We start from the raw sequence: 17,977 nt of genomic DNA on the forward strand, positions 1-17,977 counted from the left end.
GATATAACAGAGGAGGGGGCTCAGGGGCACATTACACAGGGGGTGATATAATAGAGGAGGGGGCTCAGGGGCACATTACACAGGGGGTGATATAACAGAGGAGGGGGCTCAGCGGCACATTACACAGGGGGTGATATAACCGGGGAGGGGGCTCAGGGGCACATTACACAGGGGGTGATATAATAGAGGAGGGGGCTCGGGGGCACATTACACAGGGGGTGATATAACAGAGGAGGGGGCTCAGGGGCACATTACACAGGGGGTGATATAACCGAGGAGGGGGCTCAGGGGCACATTACACAGGGGGTGATATAACCGGGGAGGGGGCTCAGGGGCACATTACACAGGGGGTGATATAACAGAGGAGGGGGCTCAGGGGCACATTACACAGGGGGTGATATAATAGAGGAGGAGGCACATTACACAGGGGGTGATATAACCGAGGAGGGGGCTCTGGGGCACATTACACAGGGGGTGATATAATAGAGGAGGGGGCTCAGGGGCACATTATACAGGGGGTGATATAATAGAGGAGGGGGCTCAGGGGCACATTACACAGGGGGTGATATAACCGAGGAGGGGGCTCAGGGGCACATTACACAGGGGGTGATATAATAGAGGAGGGGGCACATTACACAGGGGGTGATATAACCGAGGAGGGGGCTCAGGGGCACATTACACAGGGGGTGATATAACAGAGGAGGGGGCTCAGGGGCACATTACACAGGGGGTGATATAACCGGGGAGGGGGCTCAGGGGCACATTACACAGGGGGTGATATAACAGAGGAGGGGGCTCAGGGGCACATTACACAGGGGGTGATATAACCGAGGAGGGGACATAGGGGCACATTACACAGGGGGTGATATAATAGAGGAGGGGGCACATTACACAGGGGGTGATATAAGAGAGGAGGGGGCACATTACACAGGGGGTGATATAATAGAGGAGGGGGCACATTACACAGGGGGTGATATAATAGAGGAGGGGGCACAGGGGCACATTACACAGGGGGTGATATAATAGAGGAGGGGGCACATTACACAGGGGGTGATATAATAGAGGAGGGGGCACATTACACAGGGGGTGATATAATAGAGGAGGGGGCACATTACACAGGGGGTGATATAATAGAGGAGGGGGCACAGGGGCACATTACACAGGGGGTGATATAATAGAGGAAGGGGCACATTACACAGGGGGTGATATAATAGAGGAGGGGGCACAGGGGCACATTACACAGGGGGTGATATAATAGAGGAGGGGGCACATTACACAGGGGGTGATATAATAGAGGAGGGGGCACAGGGGCACATTACACAGGGGGTGATATAATAGAGGAGGGGGCACATTACACAGGGGGTGATATAATAGAGGAGGGGGCACAGGGGCACATTACACAGGGGGTGATATAATAGAGGAGGGGGCACATTACACAGGGGGTGATATAACCGAGGAGGGGGCTCAGGGGCACATTATACAGGGGGTGATATAACAGAGGAGGGGGCTCAGGGGCACATTACACAGGGGGTGATATAACAGAGGAGGGGGCTCAGGGGCACATTACACAGGGGGTGATATAACAGAGGAGGGGGCTCAGGGGCACATTACACAGGGGGTGATATAATAGAGGAGGGGGCTCAGGGGCACATTACACAGGGGGTGATATAATAGAGGAGGGGGCACGGGCACATTACACAGGGGGTGATATAACAGAGGAGGGGGCTCAGGGGCACATTACATAGGGGGTGATATAACCGAGGAGGGGGCACAGGGGCACATTACACAGGGGGTGATATAATAGAGGAGGGGGCACAGGGGCACATTACACAGGGGGTGATATAATAGAGGAGGGGGCACATTACACAGGGGGTGATATAATAGAGGAGGGGGCACATTACACAGGGGGTGATATAATAGAGGAGGGGGCACATTACACAGGGGGTGATATAATAGAGGAGGGGGGCACATTACACAGGGGGTGATATAATAGAGGAGGGGGCACATTACACAGGGGGTGATGTAATAGAGGAGGGGGCACATTACACAGGGGGTGATATAATAGAGGAGGGGGCACAGGGGCACATTACACAGGGGGTGATATAATAGAGGAGGGGGCACATTACACAGGGGGTGATATAACTGGGGAGGGGGCTCAGGGGCACATTACACAGGGGGTGATATAACCGGGGAGGGGGCTCAGGGGCACATTACACAGGGGGTGATATAATAGAGGAGGCGGCACAGGGGCACATTACACAGGGGGTGATATAACCGAGGAGGGGGCTCAGGGGCACATTACACAGGGGGTGATATAACCGAGGAGGGGGCTCAGGGGCACATTACACAGGGGGTGATATAACCGGGGAGGGGGCTCAGGGGCACATTACACAGGGGGTGATATAACAGAGGAGGGGGCTCAGGGGCACATTACACAGGGGGTGATATAATAGAGGAGGAGGCACATTACACAGGGGGTGATATAACCGAGGAGGGGGCTCTGGGGCACATTACACAGGGGGTGATATAATAGAGGAGGGGGCTCAGGGGCACATTATACAGGGGGTGATATAATAGAGGAGGGGGCTCAGGGGCACATTACACAGGGGGTGATATAACCGAGGAGGGGGCTCAGGGGCACATTACACAGGGGGTGATATAATAGAGGAGGGGGCACATTACACAGGGGGTGATATAACCGAGGAGGGGGCTCAGGGGCACATTACACAGGGGGTGATATAACAGAGGAGGGGGCTCAGGGGCACATTACACAGGGGGTGATATAACCGGGGAGGGGGCTCAGGGGCACATTACACAGGGGGTGATATAACAGAGGAGGGGGCTCAGGGGCACATTACACAGGGGGTGATATAACCGAGGAGGGGACATAGGGGCACATTACACAGGGGGTGATATAATAGAGGAGGGGGCACATTACACAGGGGGTGATATAAGAGAGGAGGGGGCACATTACACAGGGGGTGATATAATAGAGGAGGGGGCACATTACACAGGGGGTGATATAATAGAGGAGGGGGCACAGGGGCACATTACACAGGGGGTGATATAATAGAGGAGGGGGCACATTACACAGGGGGTGATATAATAGAGGAGGGGGCACATTACACAGGGGGTGATATAATAGAGGAGGGGGCACATTACACAGGGGGTGATATAATAGAGGAGGGGGCACAGGGGCACATTACACAGGGGGTGATATAATAGAGGAAGGGGCACATTACACAGGGGGTGATATAATAGAGGAGGGGGCACAGGGGCACATTACACAGGGGGTGATATAATAGAGGAGGGGGCACATTACACAGGGGGTGATATAATAGAGGAGGGGGCACAGGGGCACATTACACAGGGGGTGATATAATAGAGGAGGGGGCACATTACACAGGGGGTGATATAATAGAGGAGGGGGCACAGGGGCACATTACACAGGGGGTGATATAATAGAGGAGGGGGCACATTACACAGGGGGTGATATAACCGAGGAGGGGGCTCAGGGGCACATTATACAGGGGGTGATATAACAGAGGAGGGGGCTCAGGGGCACATTACACAGGGGGTGATATAACAGAGGAGGGGGCTCAGGGGCACATTACACAGGGGGTGATATAACAGAGGAGGGGGCTCAGGGGCACATTACACAGGGGGTGATATAATAGAGGAGGGGGCACGGGCACATTACACAGGGGGTGATATAACAGAGGAGGGGGCTCAGGGGCACATTACACAGGGGGTGATATAACAGAGGAGGGGGCTCAGGGGCACATTACACAGGGGGTGATATAACCGAGGAGGGGGCACAGGGGCACATTACACAGGGGGTGATATAATAGAGGAGGGGGCACAGGGGCACATTACACAGGGGGTGATATAATAGAGGAGGGGGCACATTACACAGGGGGTGATATAATAGCGGAGGGGGCACATTACACAGGGGGTGATATAATAGAGGAGGGGGCACATTACACAGGGGGTGATATAATAGAGGAGGGGGCACATTACACAGGGGGTGATATAATAGAGGAGGGGGCACATTACACAGGGGGTGATATAATAGAGGAGGGGGCACAGGGGCACATTACACAGGGGGTGATATAATAGAGGAGGGGGCACATTACACAGGGGGTGATATAATAGAGGAGGGGGCACAGGGGCACATTACACAGGGGGTGATATAATAGAGGAGGGGGCACAGGGGCACATTACACAGGGGGTGATATAATAGAGGAGGGGGCTCGGGGGCACATTATACAGGGGGTGATATAATTGAGGAGGGGGCTCAGGGGCACATTACACAGGGGGTGATATAATAGAGGAGGGGGCTCAGGGGCACATTACACAGGGGGTGATATAATAGAGGAGGGGGCTCAGGGGCACATTACACAGGGGGTGATATAATAGAGGAGGGGGCTCAGGGGCACATTACACAGGGGGTGATATAATAGAGGAGGGGGCTCAGGGGCACATTATACAGGGGGTGATATAATAGAGGAGGGGGCTCAGGGGCACATTACACAGGGGGTGATATAATAGAGGAGGGGGCTCAGGGGCACATTACACAGGGGGTGATATAATAGAGGAGGGGGCTCAGGGGCACATTACACAGGGGGTGATATAACCGGGGAGGGGGCTCAGGGGCACATTACACAGGGGGTGATATAATAGAGGAGGGGGCACAGGGGCACATTACACAGGGGGTGATATAATAGAGGAGGGGGCTCAGGGGCACATTATACAGGGGGTGATATAATAGAGGAGGGGGCTCAGGGGCACATTACACAGGGGGTGATATAACCGGGGAGGGGGCTCAGGGGCACATTACACAGGGGGTGATATAATAGAGGAGGGGGCTCAGGGGCACATTACACAGGGGGTGATATAATAGAGGAGGGGGCTCAGGGGCACATTACACAGGGGGTGATATAATAGAGGAGGGGGCTCAGGGGCACATTACACAGGGGGTGATATAATAGAGGAGGGGGCTCAGGGGCACATTACACAGGGGGTGATATAATAGAGGAGGGGGCTCAGGGGCACATTACACAGGGGTGATATAACCGGGGAGGGGGCTCGGGCCGTGTGTGGGGGTGACAGGCGCCGGCCTCCCTCCATCCCCCCGGGGGCAGCAGTGACAGGACCCCCGGCCCGCTGACCGCCCCCCAGGACAGACCCCGCGCTCACCTGCACAGGAGGCTCAGCCTGATCCGAGGAGGCCATTTTCCCAGCCCCGAGCAGCCGAGCGCAGAGCGCACACCATCACCGGCCGCGCTCAGTCAGGCCCGATAGTCGATCCTCGAGTCTCCTCATCCAGGCTCACACTTTATACTTCGGACTGTGATTACTGCGGATGATTGTTTTCTCTGTAATGACTTGCTGTGACTTGTAGTTCTCCCCAGGACAATAGAAAAATACCCAAACACCCTCATTCTACAAGTCTAATTTCTGTTTGTCAGTGAATGGGTTAACGTCTACTTAGAACTACCACTCCCGTCGTGCCTTGCGGCCGGGAATGCGGAAGTGGCTGCCAGTAGGGGGCGGGGTTCCTTTGTGTGGCCGCTGTGCAGACATGAAGCGTTTCTTGGTCAGAGTGAAGGGGGCAAAAGAAAAGTTCGGGGTCGCGGCCTCCTCCCTGAAGGAGCTAAGTAAGAAAGGTGAGTGCGGCCTCCGCCGGAGAACTACAAGCCCCAGCGTGCAACGCGGGTCCCTAGCACACATCCTAAAGTGTCTGTTTTTGATGTTGCTTGTGTTCTACTATTCCCTCTTTAGCTGCTGCAAAACTACAACTCCCAGCATGCCCTGGCGGGTGAGAATGGTAGTTTTGCAGCAGTTTGGGGAGATTACATTAATGATAACTCTGTATTTTGCATTGATCCCCCCATGTGTCTTTATTAGCCGTGAAGCAGCTGAACGTGGACCCCAAGGCCTCGGTCACCCTGGTCCTGGCGGAGGATGGGACGATCGTGGAGGATCAGGACTACTTCCTCTGCTTACCTGAGAATACGGAGTTCATTCTGCTCACCGGAAACCAGAAATGGTCGCCATGCCAGATAGGTAAGTGGTGGGCGCTATAAAGCCGCCACCCCCCATGGAAGGTGCAGCGCGAGAGAGGAGGCGCATGGCGATATCAATAATATTCTGATGTAGAGGGAGCAGCAGCACAGAGGGTTTCAGGAGGCAAAAGTGATCTGTAGTGGTGAGGAGAGGGCTGTGCATGGAGAAGCGGGGTCCGCGCGGAGCAATATACTCATGGATCATGTAATAATAGTTGTGTATCCAAACTGTTATGTAATTTTGTTGTTTTACCCTGTAAAAACTCTCTGAAGTGCTGCCACTGACCTCCCCCCCCCCCCCAAGCAAGAAGGGGGGAGTGTGGCCGTCGCTCCGCGTGGAGGGAGTGTGGCCGTCGCTCCGCGTGGAGGGAGTGTGGCCGTCGCTCCGCGGGTAGGGAGTGTGGCCGTCGCGCCGCGGGTAGGGAGTGTGGCCGTCGCGCCGCGGGTAGGGAGTGTGGCCGTCGCTCCGCGGGGAGGGAGTGTGGCCGTCGCTCCGCGGGGAGGGAGTGTGGCCGTCGCGCCGCGGGTAGGGAGTGTGGCCGTCGCTCCGCGGGGAGGGAGTGTGGCCGTCGCTCCGCGGGTAGGGAGTGTGGCCGTCGCGCCGCGGGGAGGGAGTGTGGCCGTCGCGCCGCGGGGAGGGAGTGTGGCCGTCGCGCCGCGGGTAGGGAGTGTGGCCGTCGCGCCGCGGGTAGGGAGTGTGGCCGTCGCTCCGCGGGGAGGGAGTGTGGCCGTCGCTCCGCGGGTAGGGAGTGTGGCCGTCGCGCCGCGGGTAGGGAGTGTGGCCGTCGCTCCGCGGGTAGGGAGTGTGGCCGTCGCGCCGCGGGTAGGGAGTGTGGCCGTCGCTCCGCGGGGAGGGAGTGTGGCCGTCGCTCCGCGGGGAGGGAGTGTGGCCGTCGCGCCGCGGGTAGGGAGTGTGACCGTCGCGCCGCGGGTAGGGAGTGTGGCCGTCGCTCCGCGGGTAGGGAGTGTGGCCGTCGCGCCGCGGGTAGGGAGTGTGGCCGTCGCGCCGCGGGTAGGGAGTGTGGCCGTCGCGCCGCGGGTAGGGAGTGTGGCCGTCGCTCCGCGGGGAGGGAGTGTGGCCGTCGCGGGGAGGGAGTGTGGCCGTCGCGCCGCGGGTAGGGAGTGTGGCCGTCGCTCCGCGGGGAGGGAGTGTGGCCGTCGCGCCGCGGGGAGGGAGTGTGGCCGTCGCGCCGCGGGGAGGGAGTGTGGCCGTCGCGCCGCGGGGAGGGAGTGTGGCCGCCGCGGGGAGGGAGTGTGGCCGTCGCGCCGCGGGTAGGGAGTGTGGCCGTCGCTCCGCGGGGAGGGAGTGTGGCCGTCGCGCCGCGGGGAGGGAGTGTGGCCGTCGCGCCGCGGGGAGGGAGTGTGGCCGTCGCTCCGCGGGTAGGGAGTGTGGCCGTCGCGCCGCGGGTAGGGAGTGTGGCCGCCGCGGGGAGGGAGTGTGGCCGTCGCGCCGCGGGGAGGGAGTGTGGCCGTCACTCCGCGTGGAGGGTGCACCCTACAGGGCGCTGTCATAGAAACACCTGCTCTATTAGGAGACCGGAGTTACTGCCGTCCTTCTGGTATCTCCGCTACTAGCCGGGCAGTGGCCAGCACAGCAAATTAAAGTTTCTCAACATCTTCAAGATCTTTCATGGCTCAGTGGCTATTCTAGTTATACCTGCACTGGCCTAATGGTTTTTACCCCTTTATAAATCACTTGTTAGGCAATATCTAAAATATGGGATCCAGTTTGGGCTTCACGTGTAAAAAAGGACATTCAGAAGTTAGAGTTGCGGCAACTAGATTAGTACTAGATTATTATAAGGGATGGAGGCCGCTCGTATGAGGAAAGATTGGAACCGTTGGGCTTGTTTAGCTTAGAAAAATGATTTAAATATATGTGTGGTCAGTGCACATGACTTATTCCTTCCAAACACCATACTAAGGACCAGGGGGCAGAGTAAATAGGAAAGGGTTCTCTACAGTTAGAGCAGTCATGTGGCATGCCAACCATAGGAGGTAGTAATGGCCGACACTATAACAGCTTCTAAAAAAAGAGCTGGGAGATTTTGTCTATTACATAATATTGTGGGTTATAGCTAAATTAGTGACAAATGTATAATTGGTGGAGAAAGGTTGGACTTGGTATTTTTTCAACCAATGTAACTATGTAATACAAAAGTATCCAGAGAAGAGATCCACCGTTCCTGACTGATACATGTTACTTGCCAGAAACTATGAAGAGGAAAGGAGCGAGCGCTGCTCCTGGATTTAGGCTGCAAATCATTCTGTAGATTGGATAGAATAGTGACGAACCTTCATCTGTGAACATCCGTTCACTGACAACAAGCAGAAATCTTAAAAATGATGAAGTGGTAAAAAAAAAAAAAATTAGTAAGGACACGGCGTCACTATTCACATGGATAGGGAATAGCAGAGGAGCCGTTGTGTTTGCAGTCTCGGGATTGGTGGGAGTCTCACAGGATGGACCCCCGCTGAGGCCCCTTTTTAAGCTTTTTTTTTTTTTTTGTAAAAGAAAAAAACTAGTTTGAAAGTTATACTGACAGATGCAGTGGCACAGAGTATTTCAGTAGATATTGTATGTTGTGGTTTCCAGCAAAATACCGATGAAAAATAAATGTACCAGAATCCAGCCGTTCTGTGAGTGATCGGTGCCTCTAATTAGCGCAGTCCTGTGTGTGATTGGTGCCTCTGATTAGCGCAGCAGTTCTGTGTGTGATTGGTGCCTCTAATTAGCACAGTCCTTGTGTGATCGGTGCCTCTGATTAGAGCAGCAGTTCTGTGAGTGATCGGTGCCTCTAATTAGCGCAGCAGTTCTGTGTGTGATCGGTGCCTCTGATTAGTGCAGCAGTTCTGTGTGTGATCGGTGCCTCTGATTAGCGCAGCAGTTCTGTGTGTGATCGGTGCCTCTGATTAGCGCAGCAGTTGTGTGTGCGATCGGTGCCTCTGATTAGAGCAGCAGTTCTGTATGAGCGGTGCCTCTGATTAGAGCAGCAGTTCTGTGTGATCAGTGCCTCTGATTAGCGCAGCAGTTCTGTGTGTGAGCGGTGCCTCTGATTAGAGCAGCAGTTCTGTGTGAGCGGTGCCTCTGATTAGCGCAGCAGTTCTGTGTGATCGATGCCTCTCATTAGCGCCACAGTCTCTTGTGAGGGGCACCGAGCACCCACCATCCCAATCCTTTCTCTTAGATGGCGGCACCATGTGGATGGCTCAGGAGTCGGAGGAGTTGGATGATGTGGACAGTATTATTGAGCGTCCGAAGTGGAAATTATTGGCGGCAGAACTGAAACAAAACCTGGCCACCATCGTTCTGTTCTCAGACTCTGACTATCAGGTAAGATTCTTCTGCCTCCTCCGTCACATCAAACAGCATTGCTAATTGTCGTCACATTTGTTGTTTCCGTCTGATACGTTTGTCTGAATTGTAATTGTGGCTGATTTTGTAATCCCGTGTAATCCTGTGTAATCCTGTGTGGCCACAAGTGTCTTCTCATTACAAGAGCAGAGAGGTGTTCAGGAATTATCAGTAACCAGTATGACAACAGTGGGGGTTGTACTCCCAGTACCCGGCTGCATCGCAGGAAACTGAACCATTCGGGGCCACAACACTGAGTGTTTATTGCTCGATGCAGACTTCACCCTTGCAATGCACAGATAAAGTCTGCATCAGTTCCACGGTAAAACTTACCCATGCAGAATATTTTTTGCAAGTGCACTGCAAAAATAAGCAAATAATTTGCATCCGCACACGGCTGCAAATTATTTGCTTATTTTTTTTCAGTGCTAATAATTTGCAACCCCGTATGCAGAGGCTTTAAATAATCCTGGTGCCACCACTAGGGGGGTCCCGGCACATGTGGATCCAATGCATTCATTATGCTCCCCCTAGTGGTGGTCGCCGGCAGCCAGAAACCTAATGTCAGATCTTTCTTCCTCTTTTAAGGCTCTTATCGACGTTCAGACTGAGGAGCTTTGTAAGGAGATGGCAATAACGGACAGGCAGGCGGCCATGCTGCAGGATACTCTGCAGAACCTGCTGGACCGCAGGGCAGAAGAGCGGGAGTGTAAGGAGCTGCTGCAGCTCTATTTAAAGGCTATGAATAAAGGTTCGGGTACGGGCAGCGATCTAAAGGAACCAGACATTTGTGTTTTTACAATTCGTTCCTATCAAACTATATTGATAAATGTTCTATTCTTATATTGTAGAGAAAGCCAATGTGGATGACACTGATTCCAAGGCGCCTGCACTGGAAGAACCGAAGACCCAGCTCCCGAGCCACGTGATCAATGTACTGAGGGAGAAGACGTCGCCACAACTCAGCTTATCCAATCAGCAGCTGGAAGTGAGTACGGATCCCGCGTCATCAGGTGCCATCACCAGAAAGGGACCATCACCAAAAGAGCCAATCTGTGCTTATAATCTCTAGTATTTATAAATCACACAATATATTTACATATTTATACCTAATATCGCTGGGATTAAATCGTCAACAGTCTATTTGCTGAAATCTATTATTTGAAGATGCCCAAAAGCCTCAATGGCAAAAATATATATACTACATAGGGCAAGATTCTGGCATGTCTAAACAGCTAGTATGGTGCGCCTTATGTGCAAGGAAATAACAGAAACATAAATTGTATATCCAATAGACTGGTGTTGTCCTGGTGCACCAACGTACGTTTCGCCCTTGCTTTATCAGGGGGCGTTATGTTAGTAGCTCCTAAAAGGGATTGTCCAGGATATTAAGGGTTTGTCCAGGATATTAACGCCTGGTCATCAGTGTCTGACTGAAAGAGGTCCAGCACCCACCACCCTCACTGATCAGCTGTTTGCAGGTCCCACGGCGGCCGGATGTACATGGTGCATCGTAGCAGGAACATAACGGCTGCATATATTGCCCGTTCTTCAGCTCAGAGCCTATTGAAGTGATTGGGAGCTGAGCTGTAGTACCCAGTAATGTATGTAGCTGCGATGTTTCAGTTCTGCCATTTTGCTTCGGATCAGTGGGGTCTCGGAATTGAACCTCGATCGATCATAGAGCGACTGCATATCTTTGAGTAATGCCATCACTTTATGAGATGGGAATATCCCTCTTAATTATGTAAGAACTCATTTGAGGAATAAACAAAACTTGAATAGTACATTTAGGAATTGGAGATGTACGGCGGCATATCTGCCATTCAGAAGTTGGGTGGGATCCGCGATTGGTGGCTCTATTGTATTACTGTATGTTACCCCACCATGCTGAGAGTTGTAGTTGTGCATTTATTGGAGCGCGCAGTTAATTGACGGGAGCTATTACCGCACTGTGTAAAATTCCTGCTGTCAATATAATGTCTGTAATTTTGCCTCCATGTTTCCAGGATGTACAGAAACAGAATCTTGATGCATTGTCTGCGGACTTAAACTGGGATACAAAACGCGTGCGGCGACTGCAGCATGAATGCGAAGAAGAGCTAACGAAGCGCTACCAGAAAGTGCACTACATGCACGCCTTGTCAAGTGCATCGCAGCACAACAAACACAAAGCAGAGTCCATGAAGAGGGGGTGCCCAGAAGCCCGCGCAGAGACAGAGTCCCCCAAAGTGCTGTGTCCTGTGACCGCCCACTGCAGCTCATCACCTTAAATCATGTCTGTCGGGTGGCTGCGGGGCAGAACCGTCTCACAGGTCCCCTGGTCAGATGGAGAAATAAGAAGGTGTAACATAATGTAACGGACTCGTATATATCCCTGTGTTCAGGATTCAGAGAAAGCATAGATGACACAATATAACACGAGAAATCTAGTACACAGGCGAGGCGTTAGAGGCAGAGTGCACGCAAATAAACCCCGGAATAGTCCCCGGAAAAATGCTGTAGCCTGAAACGTTTACGTAGCAGATTATCGGCTCCTAGCATTGTACAAAATCAGCAGGAAACTTGCTAAAAACTCTCAAAAGTAACATAAAAATCATAAAGCACGAAATGCAGATGACCTGAAAAATGTTTGGAACTGCTGCAAAACTCACTGCCGCTAAGGGTAGCCACTCCTATAGGACGCACTCTTAGCACCTATACTTTCCTCGGAGGGACGCGTTGACCACCTCCTGCTATTTTCAGTATCTGCATTTCTATGACTTTTAGGAAACTTTTGAGTGTTTCACACATCCGGGTACGTTTTTCATGCGTTCTGCTTCCATGCGCCTCTCCATACTGCATGCGCCATATACGCTTTGTATCTCCTCTTGAGAAAGGCCTGTGCGTTAGTCCTTGGACCGTGATGAGCCTCTCCATAATCTTCTGGTTACCTTGTATTACCCCTGCTCTCGATGCCATCTGACCGTGAGATACCCGGCCACCGTGGGTGGAGAGGATGGCGGTATGGCCACTGCCTCTTCTCTGATTATGTCAGTCTCAATAAGAATTTCGCACTATTTGCACTTTTTCTTACCTTTGTTGGTCTGAACGTCTCTTAGGTTTATTTTTATTTTTCTTAAGTGCATCAAGAGCCGAAAGGCAAAATTTGTCCCTGGGGAGAAGAAAAATAAATCATGTGTAAAGTCTGAAAAAGTAAAGGCTGGGCGAGACACTCCCTGGTTAGGCAACATATCACAGCGGCTCGGAGGGCGAGACGTCAGAAAACTGGCGACAAAAAAAAATCACATTTTGTCTTGAGGTGACGCAAAATCTTGTCACTTTTTGCACCAACCAGTGGAAAAGGGGCAAAAAGATGAAAACCTGGGGCTGCTATAGATTTTATTTTCTGATTCCGGGGGCCACCTTAACCAAAGGGGCTTATAGGTCTAAGACTGGAGTCTAAACTCTTGAGAAAGTCTTCTCATCTCTTCCTATAGCTGTGATAAGTCTTTTTCCAGTGGCCATTGCAAATCATTGGTGAAAGGTAAAAAAAAAAAAAAAAAAAATCTTTCCTGTAGAGAACGTTCTGCTGAAGTGATGATGTCACAGCTGGCGATGACATCATCACTAATCTGGGGTATAATTATGGTTTCCAGGGAGTTACATCGGGGGAATGCTGCGCTTGGTGACCCTGCGGGTATTTCTGTCTTCAGTATTATTTTGTGTGATTTCATTGGTATTTTACAGGTGGATATAACTCGGGTTTTCATCTTGGAATAAACATATTTGGTTTTCTATCGGCTTCTTAGAATTTGTTCTTTCAAATAATAAAAGTAAGTAATTAGCACAATTGCTAATTACACACAAATGCAGTAACAGTGAACATAAAACTTATTTCTATTGCACCCAAAAAAGACTTTTAAAGGTTTTCTTTTTCTCAGTACATTATATGATCGGGAATTATGTAATTGAAAACTACAATTCACCCTGCAAAAAAAAAAAAAAACTCACTTTCCTATGTAAGTGGAAAAATAAAAAGTCATGGCTGTTGAAAAGTGCAAGTATCTAAAATATATATATTTTAATGTATGCCTGGTCAGCCAGGGGTTAAAGAGGTTTTTTTCATAAACTACATTAATCAAAACCCAAGAAAATAAAAACAAAATGAGCAAATACTCTGTAATAAGTAATAGTATATGGAAATAACATAGGGGGCGTAGTTATTTTGATTAAAAAAAATTGTAAACCCATCCCACCGCGACAAGGTGTACCCGATCAGGACGGTCCATCCTGTGTCTAGTATCACAACCTTACCTTGTGTCAGCCGACCTCAATATGGAGAAGGGCAGAGCAGGACTCGGGTCCGACTGTTCTCAAAAAGAGGTCTGTACAGAGAACAAAAAAAAATACAGGAAAACCAAAGAAATGAGCCGGAATGTAAGTTGGTATATGTGTAGGATTAAATATACCAACTTATGTTCCGGCTCGTTACTTTAGTTTAACATTTATCAGTTATCCATAAAATAGATAAACGTACTGTATTGTTGCTGGGGTCCAGCTGCTGTAGCCCCCCGTACTGATCCTAAGAGCGAACGTCCCAACTTTCTCTGGAGCTGTACTGAGCATGTGCGACCACCACTTCTGTGTACAGTGAGTAGAGCGGTGGTCGCACATGATCATTGCCGCTCCACTCGCAGTGAATTTGGGACGCCCGTACTGGGGGTCACAGCAGCCGGATCCTCAGCTATTTTCTGGGTAGGTGATAGATATTTTTGTGACAACCCTTTTCTCGTGATTAGTGGGAGATGCAGTGTTGGACCCGCATTGATCTGACTGTACATTTATCCTGTGGATTGCGATGTATATTTTATAAGACCTATTATACTAATAAATCTTCTATAATCATGTTCTGTATAATTTTACTTTGTGTCCACTATTTCTTCTTGATATTTTAACATGAACTTACCGTAAGTATTAACGTCTTTTTTTTCAATTCTAACCACTTTAAGTTTTGCAGCAGCAGCTTTGTGTTGCTTTCCTGTAGTAGTGGGATAACTTTCTTCATTTTAGGCCCGTTGCAGATGAGCACATTTTTTTTTTTTCTCATCTGACAAAATCGGATCAATTCTGATCACACTCTGATCATAGTGGGCTCCGATTCTCTCAGATAAGGAGAAGATGGAGAAAAAACTTTCTTCATTTTCTAAGAATGTGGAAATCGAACTGGACTGATTGTCATGTGAGTGCAGTCCGAGGAAAAGATCGGCCGTGTTCCCGGCCCCATAGGCTGACAATAATCCGGTAATATGGCCGTGTGCCCGGCCCCATAGGCTGACAATCCGGTAATATGGCCGTGTGCCCGGCCCCATAGGCTGACAATAATCCGGTAATATGGCCGTGTGCCCGGCCCCATAGGCTGACAATAATCCGGTAATATGACCGTGTGCCCGGCCCCATAGGCTGACAATAATCCGGTAATATGGCCGTGTGCACGGCCCCATAGGCTGACAATAATCTGATAATATGGCCGTGTGCCCGGCCCCATAGGCTGACAAATAATCTGGTAATATGGCCGTGTGCCCGGCCCCATAGGCTGACAATAATCCGATAATATGGCCGTGTGCCCGGCCCCATAGGCTGACAATAATCCGATAATATGGCCGTGTTCCCGGCCCCATAGGCTGACAAATAATCTGGTAATATGACCGTGTGCCCGGCCCCATAGGCTGAAAATAATCCGATAATATGGCCGTGTGCCCGGCCCCATAGGCTGACAATAATCCGATAATATGGCCGTGTGCCCGGCCCCATAGGCTGACAATAATCTGATAATATGGCCGTGTGCCCGGCCCCATAGGCTGACAAATAATCTGGTAATATGACCGTGTGCCCAGCCCCATAGGCTGACAATAATCCGATAATATGGCCGTGTGCCCGGCCCCATAGGCTGACAATAATCCGATAATATGGCCGTGTTCCCGGCCCCATAGGCTGACAAATAATCTGGTAATATGACCGTGTGCCCGGCCCCATAGGCTGAAAATAATCCGATAATATGGCCGTGTGCCCGGCCCCATAGGCTGACAATAATCCGATAATATGGCCGTGTGCCCGGCCCCATAGGCTGACAATAATCCGATAATATGGCCGTGTGCCCGGCCCCATAGGCTGACAATAATCCGGTAATATGGCCGTGTGCCCGGCCCCATAGGCCGACAATAATCCGATAATATGGCCGTGCGCCCGGCCCCATAGGCTGACAATCCGGTAATATGGCCGTGTGCCCGGCCCCATAGGCTGACAATAATCTGGTAATATGGCCGTGTGCCCGGCCCCATAGGCTGACAATAATCTGGTAATATGGCCGTGTGCCCGGCCCCATAGGCTGACAATAATCCGATAATATGGCCGTGCGCCCGGCCCCATAGGCTGACAATCCGGTAATATGGCCGTGTGCCCGGCCCCATAGGCTGACAATAATCTGGTAATATGGCCGTGTGCCCGGCCCCATAGGCTGACAATAATCCGGTAATATGGCCGTGTGCCCAGCCCCATTAAAGTGATTGTTCTTCACCAGGTCACCTTGAATTTAGGACTATGGGATCTATATATTGATCTGTGGTGTGGGATCCTCCGCATTCCCTCTCTCCATGTTATTGGTGTTCCGCTGTCGCTTTTTTTACGTCACTTGTATTATACAAGGATAAGTGATCTTTGATGCCAATAAATGCTCTAAAGAAACCTTGTGTCTCTCGTTGCTACTCGGAGGGTCCTCATTAAAAAGGAGGGTCCCCTGTTCTTTCAGAAAAACTGCTACTTGGCCCATTGCAAATTATCACAAAGACAAAACCCGCCATAGATATTGGGTAGGTATCAACCCTGTCCCCCGTTAATATGGCCTCTATACGTCAGTGGGCCCCAGTTCTATGCACCTTTTGTGTTCAGCACCTGGCCTTTTCTGTGGATGAAATGTTTCACTTTGGATTTTAGTACAATTGTTTGGGACGACTTTTGCTGTCTCCCTTCTTAGTACCATCCTAAGGACAGGTCATCAATGTACAAAGGGGTTGTCCATGTCCCCCACCTATCAGATTGGTGGGAGTCTAACACCCCCTCAGTTCTCGGCAATGGCCTCCGAATAGTATACAGCGCTGTGACGTCCTGCTCCGTATACTGTGTACAGCCAGGTACCATCGTAGCTGATAACTTATCGGAGGGCCGGGGGCGAGTGTCAGACCCTCTTGTCTGTTTTGGCTGCGGCGTTGATGTCACCACTAAATTGCCCATCACTAAACTGATGTAGATGGCAAAAGCCGCTGAGCTCAGTGATTGGCTGCAGCGGTGATATGCACTGTTGGTATGATGTCACTTCTGCAGCCAAAGGACTGAGACTGGAGCAGCAGCAGCGGTGCAGATCCGGTGTCGGACCGGACAAGGATGAGGACCTGCTCTATTTACAGGTATAGAAGCGTTAGGCTACCACTTTTCTTAAAGGAGAACAGCCCTTTAAAAGGATATGCATACTTTTTGATTGGATAGGGGATAATTTCCCATTCACCGAGGGTCCAATTCCTGGACCCCCACTGATCCTGAAAAGCAGGGCTCCGAAAAGTCCACGTGAATGGAGCAGTGGTCGATTACAGACACCTCTGCTCCATTCATTCTCATGGGAGTGACGGACACAAGACGAGTGCATATCTCCATTACAAATGAATGGAGCGACCGTGCGCATGATCGACCATTGCTCCATTCACGTGGGCTCCTCAGAATGGGTGGGGGTCCCAGAGGTCGGACCTCCAGCGATTGTGAAGTGATCCCATATCCTCCAAATGTGAGACTACCCCTTTAATTCAATGTATAGATCAGCTCCTGAGCTCCCCCTAGTGTTGTCTGCAACAAGCGGAATTATAACCTAGTCCTTTGTCCCCGCAGGTGATTTGGACTCTTATCGGAAAAAAAAAAAAATCTCGGACGATTCTAACAATATATAATGAAAACGATACGGTGTTAAGACGCGGCGGCAGAGATTTTTTTGACTTCCTCTGTATCAGAAAAGGGCATTGTTACTTTATGGTAACCCGACCATATCCGCCAGCCCCGACTGGAGAATTACAACGTGTTCATTGATAATAAAACTGATTTATGGCTTAATGAAAAGTGAAGCAAATTGCTTGGCCAGGAAACATGATTCAAACATTATACAAGCTGCGAGAGTTTACCTTTATTTCTATAGGATGTTATTGAAACTGCTGAAGGCAGCAAAACCGGGAGGAATTAACCCCTACAGAATATAATTCACTTTCTACAGTGAAACATTGCCGGAGATTTAAGCGCGGAGTTGCAAATGTTTCGTTAATCAATTTTACAAAGTGAGGTTGGAGGTGGAGCTGCGCATGAATTACCCTCCGAGCGTGATTCATTCCGGTGTTCCGATCTGCAGATTATAATGTAAAATGTTTAATTACTTCATATCTATTGATTTTTTTTGAGGGACAGTCGTCTGATGATTTAAATCAGCTAAAATATGGATCTGAAAGCCGATATGGACGGGGTTTTTTGCAGCATTAAACAC

General features: G+C 50.7%; 2 protein-coding genes across 3 annotated transcripts in view; one reads left to right on the plus strand and one right to left on the minus strand.

The window, feature by feature from the left end:
* The window catches only part of PEX14 (peroxisomal biogenesis factor 14), a 99,509-nt gene extending 94,177 nt beyond the window's left edge, over window positions 1-5,332 (minus strand). Inside the window, exon 1 of the mRNA XM_069742526.1 lies at window positions 5,200-5,332. Coding sequence (XP_069598627.1) covers window positions 5,200-5,235 — 36 coding nt within the window. The 5' untranslated portion in view covers window positions 5,236-5,332. The remainder of the gene's footprint in view (window positions 1-5,199) is intronic.
* A 180-nt stretch (window positions 5,333-5,512) lies between these two features.
* DFFA (DNA fragmentation factor subunit alpha) lies at window positions 5,513-13,202 on the plus strand. 2 transcript variants are annotated; one of them, XM_069742527.1, is made up of 6 exons: window positions 5,513-5,669; window positions 5,911-6,069; window positions 9,257-9,402; window positions 10,012-10,180; window positions 10,275-10,411; window positions 11,433-13,202. In XM_069742527.1, the coding sequence occupies exons 1-6, from the start codon at window positions 5,528-5,530 to the stop codon at window positions 11,694-11,696; spliced, it is 1,017 nt and encodes a 338-aa protein (XP_069598628.1). In that variant the 5' UTR covers window positions 5,513-5,527; the 3' UTR covers window positions 11,697-13,202. The 2 variants fall into 2 exon arrangements, with proteins under 2 accessions (XP_069598628.1, XP_069598629.1); XM_069742528.1 differs by having other exon boundaries at window positions 10,012-10,174.
* Window positions 13,203-17,977: the final 4,775 nt, after the last annotated feature.

Source organism: Ranitomeya imitator, chromosome 10 (assembly GCF_032444005.1).
Source record: "Ranitomeya imitator isolate aRanImi1 chromosome 10, aRanImi1.pri, whole genome shotgun sequence".
In the NCBI taxonomy this organism is placed as follows: Eukaryota; Metazoa; Chordata; class Amphibia; order Anura; family Dendrobatidae; genus Ranitomeya; species Ranitomeya imitator.

What these genes read in the sequence shown, in the direction of transcription:
- DFFA (XM_069742527.1), top strand. Translation starts at nt 5,528, where the DNA reads ATGCGGAAGTGGCTGCCAGTAGGGGGCGGGGTTCCTTTGTGTGGCCGC. An exon ending in ATGGTCGCCATGCCAGATAG is followed by an intron (nt 6,070 to 9,256) that starts GTAAGTGGTGGG and finishes CCTTTCTCTTAG; the next exon opens with ATGGCGGCACCATGTGGATG. An exon ending in TCTCAGACTCTGACTATCAG is followed by an intron (nt 9,403 to 10,011) that starts GTAAGATTCTTC and finishes TCCTCTTTTAAG; the next exon opens with GCTCTTATCGACGTTCAGAC.